The sequence below is a fragment of the Panthera onca genome, chromosome C1, assembly GCF_046562875.1.
Source record: "Panthera onca isolate mPanOnc1 chromosome C1, mPanOnc1 haplotype 2, whole genome shotgun sequence".
NCBI classification, from domain to species: domain Eukaryota; kingdom Metazoa; phylum Chordata; class Mammalia; order Carnivora; family Felidae; genus Panthera; species Panthera onca.
In genome coordinates, this window is record NC_138346.1 from 48,586,602 (window position 1) to 48,603,580 (window position 16,979).

Sequence of the window (16,979 nt, forward strand, 5' to 3'; positions counted from 1 at the left end):
CATTGTAGCACCTTACATCAATAATGTCTGTGCTCTGAAGTCTCAAAGAATTATCCACTGAGACAGGATCATAATTTTTGCCAATTATGGCACCTACGGTTGACCCTTGTCATAGATGTGGGCCTTGGATACCATTCAATGATGATCAAATGCTCAGCCATCTTAAGTCACAAAAAAAGCCAGCTCTGTCTGCCCCCTCCCTCTTTTGGGGGTATTGAAATAAGTAACAAATTATAAATTCTTTTTATGATATGAGAGATGATGTTAAGGGGTAAAATGGCTGTTCACTATGTAACTCCAGTTTCCTGTTATGGAAATCTTAGGTATTTTGGAGTCTGGAGCAATAAGCAGGCTATCTGGACCTAGTTGGGCATGGAACATGGCTCAGATACTAGCTTTACTCTGTAGGCCTATATCACCTCTTTGAACAGAGAAGCAGCAATTTTCTCAGAAAGGCATAAAATAGACTGGGATAGGTAATTGGGCTACCTTGTATATATTTTATAAAACTAGCTATTAAATAAGGAAATCAATGATGAGAATTTTTTTTAAAAAGGCCTAAATTCATGAAGAAACATAAAATATGTTACATATAGATTATGTAAAAAACCACCAGGTATTATAGGAGTTTTATCATAGTTCTTCAAAGAGGACTTGAGGTAGCTTATCTATTAATGTATTTCAAAACAAATATATACCTGAGGAATAAAATGGAACCAAGACTATCTAAAACACTAATTCTCAGTGTTGGCAGCACAATAGTTACATGTGGAAATTTTTTTTAAAAATTTTTAAATGTTTTATTTATTTTTGAAAGAGAGTACAAGTGGGAGAGGGGCAAAGAGAGAGGGAGACACAGAATCTGTATTTGTCAGAGCAGAGTCTGACATGGATCTCGAACTCATGAACCGCGAGATCATAACCCAAGCTGAAGTTGGACGCTTAACCGACTGAGCTATCCAGGCATCCTGTGGAAATTCTTTTTTCTTAATATGAATCCCAAGGTCCCACACCTCCAATTGAATTGAAATCTCTCAGGGTGGGACAGATATTGATATCTCTTAAAAAATGCCCACATGTGTGAGACTGACTTCAGAATCCCTAATCTAAACACCGGCAAGGAGATGCTACCAAGTGTCTGAGATGAATAAATACACTTGTTATTTTAGGAACATCTATCTTTTCATAAGATTTATTCATAAGAGATTGCCGTTTCTTCATGGAACACCATTATAACCACCACTTTAAGTTTTTGTCTGAAAATTCCAAAATTTTAGTTGCATCAGACTTGGTATCTCTTGTCTTCTCCCTTAAAAGTTGTAGACATTGTCTTATTTCTTTGTATGTTAAGTAATTTTGAATTCTATCTTGAGCATTTTAAACAACTTATGAGTTTCTAAGAACTGTTAGAGTACTCTGGAGATGGTTTAGTTTTTTATCTGTTTGCTTAAGTAGGTAATTAACCCACTTAGATTTAGACCACACATCCTACCCTTCTATAGCTGTTTCCAATGTAAATTCAGTTTCCAAAGCCTTGGCAGTATATATACGTAGCATCCCTGTGTGTGCACCACTATTAAAGCTATAGTTCAAGTTCTCAAAGCCTTTTGTTTATGTAAATTCAGGCCAGTTGCATACATGAACAACACAGGAGAGACATACAGATTTGTAGGGGATCCATTCTGACGATATTCCGTGACTTTTTTTTTTCCGTATCCCTAACTCTCAATAGTCTCCTTTCTGGTTCTATGGCTAGAATGCTGTGGCTACCCATTCTGTGTGCTGTCTCACACATCCCACGATTGCATTTATGTCTAGAGTAAAGTGGCAAAAAGAAGCAGAGAAAAAAAAGCAGATTTCCTTTTAATCTTCTTCAGGTTACTGGAGACCTTGTCCTAATTCTTCTGGTCAGAGGGAAGGATTTTTCTCTCACAGAGTTTTAAGTGCCTCAAGCCTCTGCAGCCATTGCCATGTAGCTTCGTGTCTGAAACTTGCCTTGAGGCAGAGCCAAGAGATGGGAAAAGTGGGAAAGAAGTGAGATTCTTCTACTTCCCAGTCCACAGGAATATCTTAATTCTGGTGAGAGAGCAATGATTTCTCCTGGGGATTTATTCTGCCCATTCTTTCCATGCAATTCCAGGATTTGAATTGCTCTAGGTCTAAAGTAGGAGATAAGGGGGTACAAAACCAGGAAAACTCATAATGAAATTGGTGATTCTTTGAGTTTTTATTTGTCCCCTCAAACTCCTGCTATTATTTATTTTCCAGAATCCTCAGTTGTTGTCCAGAGTTTTTAGTTGTAATCAGAGATAGAGGTGGCATAGAATGTGCTTAGTCCACCTTACTTTGAATTGGATTGGGTATAACAACTTCAACTATAGTTTTACCATGGAAAAAGCTGCAAGTTATGGGAAGGGCAAAAAGCCAAAAAAGGGTCAGGATTAGCAAGGAATTTAGCCTGACACAAGGAATAGTCTGTCATGAGGTCATCAGTCTACAGATTCTGTCTCCCTGTTATTTCCATATGATTTTACTTGGAAAATAATGGCCTAAGTAAGCCCGAGGTTGTCAGATAGATGTTTATATTCATAAATGAGGATTAGGTTGAGTAAGAAACTTCCCAGCATCTTCAGGGTTTGGCATTAGTATGACGAAGATGACTCTGATGATAAGGGACTGGGTAATTGATGGATTCCATGTGCATGGTGTAGGGGAAATTCAGAAGTGGGGTTAAATTGAGCCAAGAAACAAAGTGATAAAAACAAAAGAAGATCTGTAGCTTTGGCTCTCATTGGAAACTTTTAAAAAGAATTAGGAGGAAAATTTTTCCTGAGTTCATAGTGGAGAGTAGCTGAACCTCTTGGAAAGCTGCCTTTAAACAATCAGTCCTTAGGAATACAGAAAAATAGATGGAGTCAGCGCTCATTTCCTGCAAGCCAGTCTCCTCCATTTTTGAAAGCTTCTATTCCCTCCCTGCCTCCACCAAGTTCCTCACTTGGGTCTACCTGCCTTAGACAGGGCCAAGTGACTCCCTGTACGGTTTTCTCCAGAGTCAGTAGTAACACAGTTAAAGAGTGGAAGTCCATTTAGGTTCTAGGGAGGAATAGTGGGTTACTCTGTGCACGTAAGCAAGGAATAACTTACCTGTAAAGTGAAAATTTTGATTAAGGGATTTCTTCAGTTCCATGGATAGTTCTTAGCCAGAGGGAAAGATCTGAGCAGGAAGAAATACTGAATAGGGGTAGGTTTCCTGATGTTCCACAAACTGTACCACCCCAAGCCCTGATGTGGCCTTGAAAACTGGGCTATATTCAACTGGACTCCATGTATGCTAATTAGAGTTTATTGAAAAATATTTACCTTCACATTGTCTGAATTCTCTGGCTTTTGCTCCTGAGAATTTCCTGTTGGGAAGGGGAAAAAGAAAAGGAAAAAATAGTATTTTTTTTTTCTTTTTTTAGGCATGAACAGTATTGAGACAAACCTGGTCTTATTATTTTTCACCAGAAAGTTCTAGAATTTAGTTAGGTAGAAGAAATTATTATCACTTTCACTGTACAGACATTGGGAACACAACTGAAATAAGTAAGATCTCTAGAGTTCTGGGGCATGTCCTAGACTTTCCTTTAGGAATTATAAGATGAAATATGATTTAGTAGGAGAGGCCAACTCTGTTACTTAATAGCCACATGTTTATCCATAAGTACTCAATTTCTGCAGGCTTATTTGTTTACATGTAAAATAAGAGATTACCTTATAGATGATTCCTAGGGGCCTTCCAGCTCTAACACTCTTTGATTCTACATAGCTAATTAAAAGCAGATTATTGGAACAAAGAAGAAGATGCTGGTCTTATGGAATACTTTGAGTGAGAACCAGGAGAATTTTGAGGCAATACCAAGAGGAAATCTGGAGAAGTTGCTACAGAATCAAAAGTTGCCTAAATTCCAGGGGAAGTTAGTATGCCTGTAAAACAAATTTAAACTAAGGGAGTTAGAAATTAAGAGAAAAGTTTTGGGGTTCCTGGGTGGCTCAGTCGGTTAAGAGTCTGACTTTGACCCAGGTCATGATCTCACAGTTTGTGAGTTCAAGCCCCGTGTTGGGCTTTGTGCTGACAGCTCAGAGCCTGGAGCCTGCTTTGGGTTCTGTGTCTCCCCTCTCTCTGCTCCTCCCCAGCTCGTGCTCTGTCTCTCTGTCTCTCTCAAAAATAAATAAACATTAAAAACAAAGAGAGAGAAATTATTAGAAAAGTTTCACAAAAACCAACCACTAGGGAGGCAGAAAATCTGAGTTTGAGTTTTAGCTTTACTTCTTAGAGTGAAGAACATTGGCAAATTGAATCTAACTTATTTGACTGTTTCCTAATTATGTAGAATGTGATTGAGATTCTCCCCTGCCTGTCTGGTAACAGGACTCAATGAGATATCTTATATATAAGAATTTTGCATTTTATAGACATGTCATCATCAAGGGCCAAGACAAGTGGTCATTCTCTGAGTTATCCTTTGGACAAATGTAGGTTTTGGGGGGGTAGAGAAGTAGCAGTAAAACTTCAAATAACTCAAATATGACAGGGATTCCTTATGGCACTTATCTGACAATACTGGTAAAAATTTATTGTTGTTTGATGATTTTTCTAAAAGTACCTGGCTCTATATTGCACATAATTGAGCTGACTTTTGCTTTTAAATGACTGAGGGTATTGGGTTTACTTCTAGGCCTATCATTCCAAACATAGGTTTTAAGTTTCTAGGCTAAATGGCTGTCAACTTCCCAGCATATACTAGGAGTTTGTTTTGATGAAAAGTCATAGAAAAATTCCTGATAGTTGAGGATCTCAGATGTTCAGAGTTAACTTATTTTATTGTATACCTATATGAAACAAAGAATATAAATTTCCAGCTCTGACCTCTCTGTTAAACTCCATCTTAAAAATCCTGTTTCTTATGTGACACCTCAACTTGAACATCTAATGGGTAAATCAATCTCAACATAACCAAAACAAAATTCTTGTGCCTCTCATTAGTTATTCCCATCGTCTCTCTTATTTTACTAAATGGTCCTCCTACTATAAGCCTATTTTAGGTTCTTGGGAACACTGTGGGAACTTACATTCTAGAAGGAGATAGTGACAAAAACAACAACAACTAACAGTCTATCGGAAAGTTATAAGTGCCAGTGAGAAAAATCAGCCAAGAAGTGGAAGAGTTAGTGCCATGGTGAGAATGAGGGTACAATTTCAGAGTATGGTAAAAGAAGATCTCACTGAGAAGATGAAACTTGAGCAAAGACCTCAAGGTGAGGGGTAAGCAAGGGAGATGTAGGGGGAAGAGCACGACACAAGGATCAGAAAGAGCAAAGGCCTGAATGCCTGGAATGTTTAAGGTCAGTGAGGCTGGGGCAGAGAGCTGAAAAGAGAAACAGAGGAGGAAGTTAGAGAAGTAAAAGGGGGTGGAGTGATATCCAGATGATGTAAGATTTTACAAGCCATTGTAATTTCTTTTGCTTTTTTCCCAGATGAGATGGGAAATACTTATAAATATCTGGAATCATCTTGTTCATGTCCTTACCCTTTGATGCCCACTCAAGTATAAATTCTATGAGATTAAGGACTTTGTCAGTTTTGTTCACATATAGGATCCTAGAGCACAAAGGAGATGCTTAGTAAATATTTGAATGAATGAATAAATAAAAGATTGAATTGGGCAGCTAAAATATTGCAGAAGGATATAAGAATTAAGCATGATCATTGCAAAAAAAAAAATGGGAAAAAACACCCACAATACATTTATGGTGAGGAGATTTAGGATCCAGAATTGACTCTGCCTTTGACTCAAAGTAACCTTGGCAAAATTGTTTCCTCACCCTGAGCTTGAGTTTCCTCATGTAAACATGATGGGGGTTGTTATGAATGGTTTCTCTAGCAGCCTATGATTCCATAATACATGTGTGATTAGTGATTATTGTGACATCTTCTGATTATGGTATGTTCATGGAATTCTGGCATATTTATTGCTATTCTATGAATCATCTTAATGAAAATAATTTCACTTCGAAGATAAGAAACTATGTTTTTAAAGTAACTCCTTGAGTGGTGTTGTGTGTTTGGAATAGCCAGGGTAAACCTGTGGTTTGAGGTTTTTTGTTTGTTTGTTTAAGTTTATTTATTTTGAGACAAGGAGAGAGAACACAAGCAGAGGAGGGGCAGAGACAGAGACAGGAATCAGAATCCCAAGCAGGTTTCCTGCTATCAGTGTAGAGCCTGAGATACAGCTTGATCTCACGAACTGTGAGGTCATGAGCTACGCTGAAACCAAGTATCAGATGCTAAACAACTGAGCCATCCAGGCACCCCACTGTGGTTTGAATTTTAAGGCCGCTTTGTGTTAAACATGACACTCTACTTCTTGTACCTATGAACACTCTTAGAACCACATTGATCCTCTGAGGTTTCACCAAAAAGTTCTCACAAATGTTCGAAGGAGTAGGTATCACTCCTTAGAGTAAAATAAAAATAGAGATTTCTTTTTTTCAAGTGAAGTCCATACTAGTCAGATATTAATGTGAGCAAATATATTTAGCTCTAAAAGGCCCCTCCCCTTTCTTGTACATTATGGTAGGACTAAGTACAAAGGAAGGGTAAGAAATCGCTAAATGCTAGTATAATGGGTTCCAACTCAAGTAAAAACTATTGTATGGTGCAACCTTATTTTATGAATATTTTTCACAGGAGCATGGTAACTGAATTCATAATATCACACCATTTTCTTGATCAAAATCATTAATAAAATCTTAACAGTAATTCAGAAAAGGCAAACTAGTTGGCTCATTTTAACACCTGAGTGATGTAGTAATGGATTATTTTCCTCCAAAATAGATAAATTTGCAGGAAAAAAATATCAATCTCAGGTTTGGTAACTAAAAAAAATCATCAAAGCAGTAAACAAGGCAGTAAACAAACAATAAGTAATTAGTAAAAAGTTTATCAAAGCAGTAAAGCAGTCTTCTTTTGAATGCTTTCTAATTTAAGAAAAATAATAAATCCAACCTTCTAATATTTTGGCACTTGTATCTGAGGAAAAATCTTCAGTCTCACTAAAACAAAAGAAAAAGAACATTTCATTTTCTGTGCATTTAATGAATGAAGAAATTACTGGTTAAGCAAAAGAACAACCTGTCAGTTATTCTTCATATGGATGTAAACCTGGAGTAATTTATCACCTAATTTCCAAATCAAATGAAAATGATTTCTAAATTAACTTTTTTTCCACTTTTAAAACTTTGGTTAAATACACATAACAAACTTTTCCACCATAACCATTTTTAAGCGTACAGTTCTGTGCTTAAGTCCATTCACATTGTTGTGCAACCATTGCCACCATCTATTCTCCAGAATATTTTCATCTTCCCCAAAACTGACACTCTTCTACCCATTAAACATTTAATAGTGCATTATCCTCTCTCTCTATTCTCAGGAACTGCTGTTTTACTTTCTGCCTCTATGATTTGACTACCTGAGGTATCTCATATAAGTGGAATCATGTAATATCAGCCCTTTTGTGACTGACATGTCACTTAGCATAATGCCTTCAAGGTTCATATGTGTGTAGCATGTGTCAGAATTTCATTTTTAAGCCTTACTTACATCCTACTGAATGCATATACCACATTTTGCCTAACCATTCATTTATCGGTGACTCTTGGGTTGCTTCCATGATTTGGCTATTATTAATGATGCTGCTTATGAATATGAGAGTACCACTATCTGAGTCACTGTTTTCAATTCTTTTGGGTATATATCCTGACAATAGTTATCCTAATGAGTGTGAAATAGCATTTTATTGTGATTTTTATTTGCATTTCCCTAATGATTAGTGATGTTGAGCGTCGTTTCATGTACTTATTGCCCATTTGTATATTTTTTGAAGAAATATCTATTCAAATCCTTTGCCCAATTTTTAATCAGGTTGTTTGATTTTTTTATTATTATTGAATTACAGGAGTTCTCTATATATTCTGGGTAGCAACACTTAATTAGGTATATGATTTGCAGGTATTTTCTCCTATTCTATGAGTTGACTTTTCACTCTGTCCTTTGAAGCACAAAAAAATTTAATTTTGGTGAAGTCCAGTATATCTAATTTTTGTCGTTGTTGTTCTTTCTTGTGTTTTTAGTGTCATATCCAAGAAATTATTGCCAAATCCAGTGCCATGAAGCTTTCCCCCCCTGTTTTCTTATAAGAGGTCTACAGTTTTACTTAGGTCTTTTATTCATTTTGAGTTAATTTTCACATATGGTATAAGGGAAGGGTCTAACTTCATTTTTGTGTGTGTGGTTAGTTTTCTCAACACCGTTTTTAAGAATGTTCTTTTCCCATTAAGTGGCCTTGGCATGCTTATCAAAAATCATTTGGTCATAAATGAAAGATTTGTTTGTATGCTTTTTATTTTATTTCATTACTTTTTATGTCTGTTTTTATGTCAGTACCATACTGTTTTCATTACCATGTCTTTGCAGTAAGTTCTTAAATCAGTAAGTCCAACTTTGTTCTTACTTTTCAAGATTGTTTTGGTTATTAGGAGTCCCTATATAAAATTTAGTAAGAATTTTTTATATATAAATATTTTGGAATGAATCTTTTCTGTATCTACAAAAAATGCCATCAAATGCAATTCTTATAAAATGCTGATCTGTAGAATACTGTGTAATATTGACATCTTAACAATAGTGAATCTTCCAATCCATGAATTATTAAATTATATTTTTTTAATTTGAGTATAACTGACACAGAATGTTACATTAGTTTCAGGTATACAGCCCACAAGTTTATACATTATGCTATGTTTACGGCTATTGTAGTTACCATCTGCCCCCATACAATGCTATTAAAATATCAATGATTATATTCCTTATGCTGTGCCTTTTATTCCTGTGATTTATTCATTCCATAAGTCAAAGTCTGTAGCTCCCAGTCATCTCTACCCCCTCCCTTTTGACAAGCATCAGTTTGTTCTCTGTATTACATTTATAGGTCTAATTCTGCTTTTTGTTTATTCATATTTTTATTAGATTCTACTTATGAGTAAAAATAATACGTTGTCTTTCTCAGCCTGACTTATTTCACTTAGCATAATCTTTCCATTAATTTTTGTCTCCTTCCTTTTCCTTCAGGAATGTTCACTTATAGTTTTTACTTTTCCTTTGGGATTGTTCATTGTCAGTACATAGAAATGTGATTGAGGGGCGCCTGGGTGGTTCAGTCGGTTGAGCGTCCGACTTCAGCTCAGGTCATGATCTCGCAGTTCGTAAGTTTGAGCCCCACGTTGTGCTCTGTGCTGACAGCTTGGAGCCTGGAACCTGCTTCAGATTCTGTGTCTCCCTCTCTCTGCCCCTTCCCAGCTCATGTTCTGTCTCTCTCTGTCTCTCAAAAATGAATAAACATTGGAAAAAAAAAAAAGAAATGTGATTGATTTTTCTATGTTGATTTTGTATCCAACAACTGTGATGAATTCATTTACTCGTTTTTTTTTTAATTTTAAATATTTATTTTTAAGAAAGCGAGAGAGAGAGAGAGAGAGAGAGAGAGAAAACAAGTGTGTGAAAGAATCTGAAGCAGGCTCCAAGCTCTGAGCTTTCAGCATAGAGCTGGACATGGGCCTCGGACCCACGAACTGTGAGATCATGATCTGAGCCAAAGTCAGACACTTAACTGACTGAGCCACCCAGGTGGCCCTGAATTCATTTATTCTAAAATTTTTGTTTCTTTTTGTATGGACTCTTTAGGGTTTTCTACATATAAGATAACGTTATCTGTGAACAGAGATCATTGTGCGTCTTATCTTCCAATTTAGATGCCTTTTAAGTCTTTTTAAGTGCTCTGACTAGGACTTCCAGTATGTTGAATAGAAGTGGTAAGACTGGGCAATTTTGTTTCCAATCGTAGAGGAAACTCCTTCAGGCTTCCACCCTAAGTAAAATATTAGTTCTAGGTTTTCCACATATGGCTATCATTACTTTGAAGTAATTTCCTTCTATTCCGAGTTTGTTGAGTGTTATCATGAAAAAGTATTGACTTTTGTTAAATGTTTTTTTCTACATTAATTTAGATCAGAGTATGTGTGTTCTTCATCTTGTACTATGTTGTATTAAATGGGCTGATTTCTATATGTTGAACCTCCCTTGTATTTCTGGGATAAATCTCACTTGAGTCCTGGTGTAAAATGTTTTAATGTTCTGTTGCATTCTGTTTGCCAGAATTTTGCTAAAGAGTTTTGCATCAATATTCAGCAGGGATGTTAATCTGTAGTTTTCTTGTAGTGCCTTTTTCTAGGTTTTGGTATCAAAGTAATTCTAGCCTCATGAGTTTGGAAATAGTCCCTTCTATCCAATTTTTTGACAAGAGTTTAAGGAGTGTTGATGTTAATTCCCCCTTAAATGTTCGCTAGAATTCACCATTCACTAGTGAAACCATCTGGTCCTGAGATTTTCTCTGTTAGGTTTTTGATTACTGATTCAATCTCCTTACTAGTCTGTTCAGATTTTCTATTTTTTTTTTCATGATTCAGTTTCAGTGGTCATGTATTCCTGGGAATTTATCCATTTCCTCTCAGTTATCCAATTTGTTGGTGTATAATTGTTCATAATACTCACTTATAATCCTTTTTATTTCTGTAAAATAAATTGTAATGTCCCTTTTTTCATTAATAGTTTTAGGTTTTTGAGTCTTCTATTTTTTTCCAGAGGCCATCTTGCAATAATTTTGTCAATTTTGTTGGTGGTTTTGAGGAACTAACTCTAGGTTTCACTGATTTTCTCTATTGTTTTTCTATTTTGTATTTTGCTTATCTCTGCTTTGTATTATTTTCTTCCTTATCCTAGTTTTGACTTTAGCTTGTTTTACTTCTTTTATTTAAGATATAAAGGTAAGTTATTGTTATAAGATCTTTATTAATGAATTTACACCTATAAATTTCCCTCTTAGAACTACTTTCACTCTATCCCATAAGTTTTAGTATATTGTTTTCATTTTCATTTGTCTCAAGTATTTTCTAATTTCCTGAGTGAATTCTTCTTTGACCCATTGGTTGTTTAAGAATGTATTGTTTTGGCTCTGGGGTTTCTATTCTATTCCATTGGTCTATGTGTCTGTTTTTATGCTGAGAACAAACTGAGGGTTGATGGGGGGTGGGAGGGAGGGCAGGGTGGGAGGGAGGGCAGGGTGGGTGATGGGTATTGAGGAGGGCACCTTTTGGGATGAGCACTGGGTGTTGTATGGAAACCAATTTGACAGTAAATTTCTTATATTAAAAAAAAAAAAACAAAAATAAAAATAAACATTAAAAAAAAATAATAAAATAAACAAATAAATAAATAAATAATCAATCTCCAAAAAAAAAAAAAAAGAATGTATTGTTTTGGGCACCTGGGTGGCCCAATCGGTTAAGCATCCAACTTCCACTCAGGTCATGATCTCACAGTACGTGAGTTCCAGCCCCGCATCTGGCTCTGTGCTGACAGCTCAGAGCCTGGAGCCTGCTTTGGATTCTGTGTTTCCCCTCTCTCTCTGCCCCTCCCCGACTCACACTCTGTGTCTCTCTGTCTCAAAAATAAATTTTCCAGTTCTCCTGTTGCTATTAAATTCTAAATTCATTCCATTGTGATTGAAAGGATACAGTGTATAATTTTAATATTTTACAATTTATGAACACTTGTTTTGTGATCTATATGTGGTATCCTGATCACCCAGCCTATGTTCTATGCTGGATAATGTTCCATGTACACTTGAGAAAAATATGCATTCTGCTGTTGTTGGGTGGAGTGTTCTGTGTAGGTCTGTTAGTTCCAACGGATCTATAGTGTTGTTTTAGTCCTCCGTGTATTCCATCTGGATGTTCTGTCCACTATTGAAAGTAGTCTGTTAAAGTCCTCTATTACTGTTGTTTCTCTCTTCAAATTTGTCAGTGTTTGCTTCATCTATTTTGGAACTCTCAAGTTTGTTTCGTATATGTTTATATTAGTTATGTCTTCTTATTGAATGAAACCTTTTATCATTATAATAATGTTGTCTCTTGTTTTTCACTTAAGGTCTATTTTGTTTGATATTGGTATAGCTAACCTTGCACTCATTCGGTTTGTCTTTGCTTGGGGTATCTTTTCCTACCTGTGTGTATCTTTATTTCTAAAGTGAGTCTCTTATAAACAATATATACAGATCTTCTTTGACTTATGAAGGGGTTAGTCCTGAAAAACCCATTATAAGTTGAAAATATCATAAATAAAAAATGCATTTAATGTACCTAAACTACTGAACATCATAGATTAGCCTAGTCTACCTTAAACATGCTGAAAAAACATTAGTATACAGTTGGGCAAAATCATCTAACACAATGCATATTTTATAATAGAGTGTTAAATATTTCTTGTAATTTATTGAGTACTTAACTGAAAGTGAAAAACAGAATGATTATATGTGTACAGAATAGCTGTTCATATATTGGTTGTTTACCCTCATGATTGTGTGGGTGACTGGGAGTTGTGGCTCACTGCTTCTTCCCAGTATCACAAGAGAGTGTTGTACAGTGTATTGCTAGCCTGAGAAGAGCTCAAAATTCAAAATTCAAAGTACAAGTTTTTACGGAATGGGTATTACTTTTGCACTATCAGCAAGTCAAAAAATCATAAGTTGCACCATCATAAGTTGGAGACTGTCTGTAGTTGGATATTCTTTTTGAACTTCTTTCTATTAATCTGTGTTTTTTTAAAGCGTTTAGTCCATTTATACTAAATTACTGATAGGGAAGCACTACTTTTGTCATTTGGTTAGTTTTTTTCTGTATGTCTTATAGCTTTTTTATCCCTCATTTCCTTCACTGCTGCCTTCCTTTGTGGTAGTTGATATTTTGCAGATACACAGTTGGTTCCCTTTGCATTTTATTTCAGGAATAGTCTATAGATATCTTCTTTGTTGTTAGCATAGGGATTACATACAGAATCCTAAAATGATGACAAATTGACACCAGTTTAACTTCAATTGCATACAAAACTCTACTCCTTTTAGATTAACCCCCTTTCCTTCATGTTTTTGATGTCCCCAGTAATGTCTTTACATCTTTTGTACCCATCTGCAGAGGTTTATACTTATTTTTGTATTTATCTTTTAAATCTTGTAGAAAATAAAGAGTGGAGTTATTAAGCAAAATGATAATACTGGTTTTTACATATATGTCCATGTATTTACATTTGCTAGAGAATTTTATATTTTTATATGGCTTTGAGTCACTGTTTAGCATCTCTTACTTTCAACTTGAAGGACTTCTTTTAGGATTTCTTCTGTACCGTGTCTGGTGGTAATAAAATTCTTGGTTTTGTCTTTTTATCTCATAATGTCTTTATTTCTCTTTAATTTATGAAGAGTATTTTTGCTAGTTATAGAGCTTTCATTTGATATTTTTCTTTCTTTCAGGCCTTTAAATATATCATTCACTGCCTTTTGACTTGCAAGCTTTCTTCTGAAAATTTCCCCGAGTGTTCTGTGGGGATTTCTTATAGACAATGACAAGTCATTTCTCTCTTGATGCTTTCAGGATTCCCTTTTTATCTTTGGATCTTGACACTTTGATTTCAATATGTCTTGGTTTCGTCTCTGTATATCTATGCTACTTGGAGTTCATTAAGCTTATTGTATTTGTATACTCATGACATTTTGCAAATATGGAGGGTTTTAAAGATCATTTCCTCAAATAATCGCCCTGCCCTTTTCTCTCCTTCTTCTGGAAATCCCATGATACATATATTGATATGTTTGATAGTATCCCATAGGTTCCTCATGTTATGTTCACTTTAGTCTATCATTTTTTGCTCCCCAGATTCCACAATTTCAAATGAATTGTGTTCATGTTCTCTTCTGTCTGAGTCTGCTCTTAAACCCATCTAGTGAAATTTAAATTCAGTTATACTTTTCAGCTCCAGAACTTCTCTTTGGTTCTTTTTTATAAGTTATATTTCTGGGTTTTTTTTTTTATTCTCATATTGCTCATATACTTCCCAATTTTCTTTAGTTCTTTGTGTTTTCCTATAACTTTTGAACATATTTAAGATAGTTATTTTAAAGTCTGTTGTATATGTCCAATTGTGTGCTTCTTCATGGACATTTTCTGGACATTTGTTTAGTTTCTTTAAATGGGACCTCTTTCCATGTTTCTTTGTATGTATAGTGAACTTATGTTGAAATTTAGGCATTTGAAGAAACAACTACCTCTCCCAGGTTTTAGAGATTGGTGTGGAAGCCCTTTACTAATTAACAGGACTCAACCTTGAGAAAAATCTGAGGCAGAACCTTAAGATTTTATATCTTTTCTCAGCATACATCCTTTTGATCCTATGTATATGCTTTCTTTTTTCAATTTGTCTGACCTGGTTTTGTTTTTGGTTTTGGTTTATTTTTGCTTATTTTTAAAAATAATTTTATTTTATTTTGTTTCATCATGATAAATGTACTCTTTAATCCTCATCCCATATTATCCCCTTTTGGTAACCATTGGTTTGTTCTCTATAGTTAAGGGTATTTCTTGGTTTGTCTCCCAAGAGTGGATATGTTTGTCTTATTCCTGACCTTAGGGGGAAACACCCAGTTTTGCACCATTGAGTATGATGTTGGCTGTGGGTTTTTCATATAAGGCCTTTATTATGTTGAGATATGTTCCATCTAGACCTACTATGCAGAGTTTTTATCATGAATGTGTGTTGTACTTTGTCAAATGCTTTTTCTGTATTGATTAAAGTGATCATATGGTTCTTATCCTTTCTCTTATTGATGTGATGTATCATGTTGATGGCTTTGTGCATATTAAACCACCCTTGCGTCCTAGGAATAAATTCCACTTGATTGTGGTATATGATTTTTTACATTATTATTGGATTTGTTTTGCTTGTATTTTGTTGGCGATTTTACATCACTATTCATGAGAGATATTAGCCTGTAGTTCCTTTCATTATGGTGTCTTTATCTGGTTTTAGTATCAGGCTGATACTGGCCTCATGGAATGAATTTGGATGTTTACCTTCCTCTTGTATTTTTTGGAATAGTTTAACAAGAATGTGTATTAACGCTTCTTAAATGTTTGTAGAATTTGCCTGTGAAGCTACCTGGTCCTGGGTTTTTGTTTTGGGGGAGGTTTTTTTTATTATTGTTATTACTGATTCAGTTTCATTGCTAGTGATTGGTCTGTTCAAATTTTATATTTCTTCCTGCTTTAGTTTTGGTAGGCTATATGTTTCTAGGAATTTATCCATTTCTTCTAAGTTGTCCAAGTTTTTGGCATTTAGGTTTTCATAATATTCTGTTAAAATTGTTTGTATTTCTGTAGTGTTGGTTGTTATTTTTCCTCTTTCATTATTAATTTTGTTTCTTTGGGATATCTTTTCTTTAAATGAATCTTCCTAGAGGTTATGATCTTTTCTTTTTTTTAAATATATATTTATTTTTGAAAGAGACAGAATGTGAGTGGGGGAGGGGCAGTGAGAGAGGGAGACAGAACCTGAAGCAGGCTCTAAGCTCTGAGCTGTCAGCACAGACTGATGTGTGACTTGAAATCATGGACCACAATATCATGACCTGAGCTGAAGTCAGATGCTTAACCAACTGAGCCATCAAGGCACTCCTGTTGATCTTTACAAAGAACAAGCTCCTGGTTTCATTGAACTGCTCTTTTTCTTTCTTTTCTTTTCTTTTCTTTTCTTTTCTTTTCTTTTCTTTCTTTCTTTTTTTTTAAATATGAAATTTATTCTCAAATTGGTTTCCATACAACACCCAGTGCTCATTCCAACAGGTGCCCTCCTAAATACTTATCACCCACCTTCCCCTCCCTCCCACACCCCCCATCAACCCTCAGTTTGTTCTCAGTTTTTAAGAGTCTCTTATGTTTTGGCTCCCTCCCTTTCTAAACTCTTTTTTTTCCATTCCCCTCCCCCATGGTCTTCTGTTAAGTTTCTTAGGATCCACACAAGACCATATTTCATTCTTTCTCATTGCCATGTAGTATTCCATTGTGTATATAAACCACAATTTCTTTATCCATTCATCAGTTGATGGACATTTAGGCTCTTTCCATAATTTGGCTATTGTTGAAAGTGCTGCTATAAACATTGGGGTACAAGTGCCCCGATGCATCAGCACTCCTGTATCCCTTGGGTAAATTCCTAGCAGTGCTATTGCTGGGTCATAGGGTAGATCTATTTCTAATTTTTTGAGGAACCTCCACACTGTTTTCCAGAGCAGTTGCACCAGTTTGCATTCCCAGCAACAGTGCAAGACGGTTCCTGTTTCTTCACATCCTCGCCAGCATCTATAGTTCTCCTGATTTGTTCATTTTAGCCACTCTGAAAGGCATGAGGTGATATCTCAGTGTGGTTTTGATTTGTATTTCCCTGATAAGGAGTGACATTGAGCATCTTTTCATGTGCCTGTTGGCCATCTGGATGTCTTCTTTAGAGAAGTGTCTATTCATGTTTTCTGCCCATTTCTTCACTGGATTATTTGTTTTTCGGGTGTGGAGTTTGGTGTGCTCTTTATAGATTTTGGATACTAACCCTTTGTTCGATATGTCATTTGCAAATATCTTTTCCCATTCCATTGGTTGCCTTTTAGTTTTGTTGATTGTTTCGTTTGCAGTGCAGAAGCTTTTTATCTTCATGAGGTCCCAATAGTTCATTTTTGCTTTTAATTCCCTTGCCTTTGGAGATGTGTCAAGTAAGAAATTGCTGCGGCTGAGGTCAGAGAGGTCTTTTCCTGCTTTCTCCTCTAGGGTTTTGATGGTTTCCTGTCTCACATTCAGGTCCTTTATCCATTTTGAGTTTATTGAACGCAAACTCCATTGAGTTTATTGAATGGTGTAAGAAAGTGATCTAGTTTCATCCTTCTGCATGTTGCTGTCCAGTTCTCCTAGCACCATTTGTTAAAGAGACTGTCTTTTGTCCATTG

General features: G+C 35.6%; 1 protein-coding gene across 5 annotated transcripts in view; it reads right to left on the minus strand.

Annotated features, from left to right (window-relative positions):
• Positions 1 to 16,979, minus strand: part of FSIP2 (fibrous sheath interacting protein 2) — a 99,948-nt gene that overhangs the window by 7,454 nt on the left and 75,515 nt on the right. For 4 of the 5 annotated variants that reach the window (XM_060622289.3, XM_060622291.3, XM_060622290.3 and 1 more), the window contains 2 exons: positions 7,049 to 7,095; positions 3,361 to 3,404 (listed from right to left, as the gene is read on the minus strand). In XM_060622289.3, coding sequence (XP_060478272.3) covers positions 3,361 to 3,404; positions 7,049 to 7,095 — 91 coding nt within the window. Of the gene's footprint in view, positions 1 to 3,360; positions 3,405 to 7,048; positions 7,096 to 16,979 lie in introns of those variants that run through there. The other variant, XM_060622292.3, reaches the window with a different exon arrangement.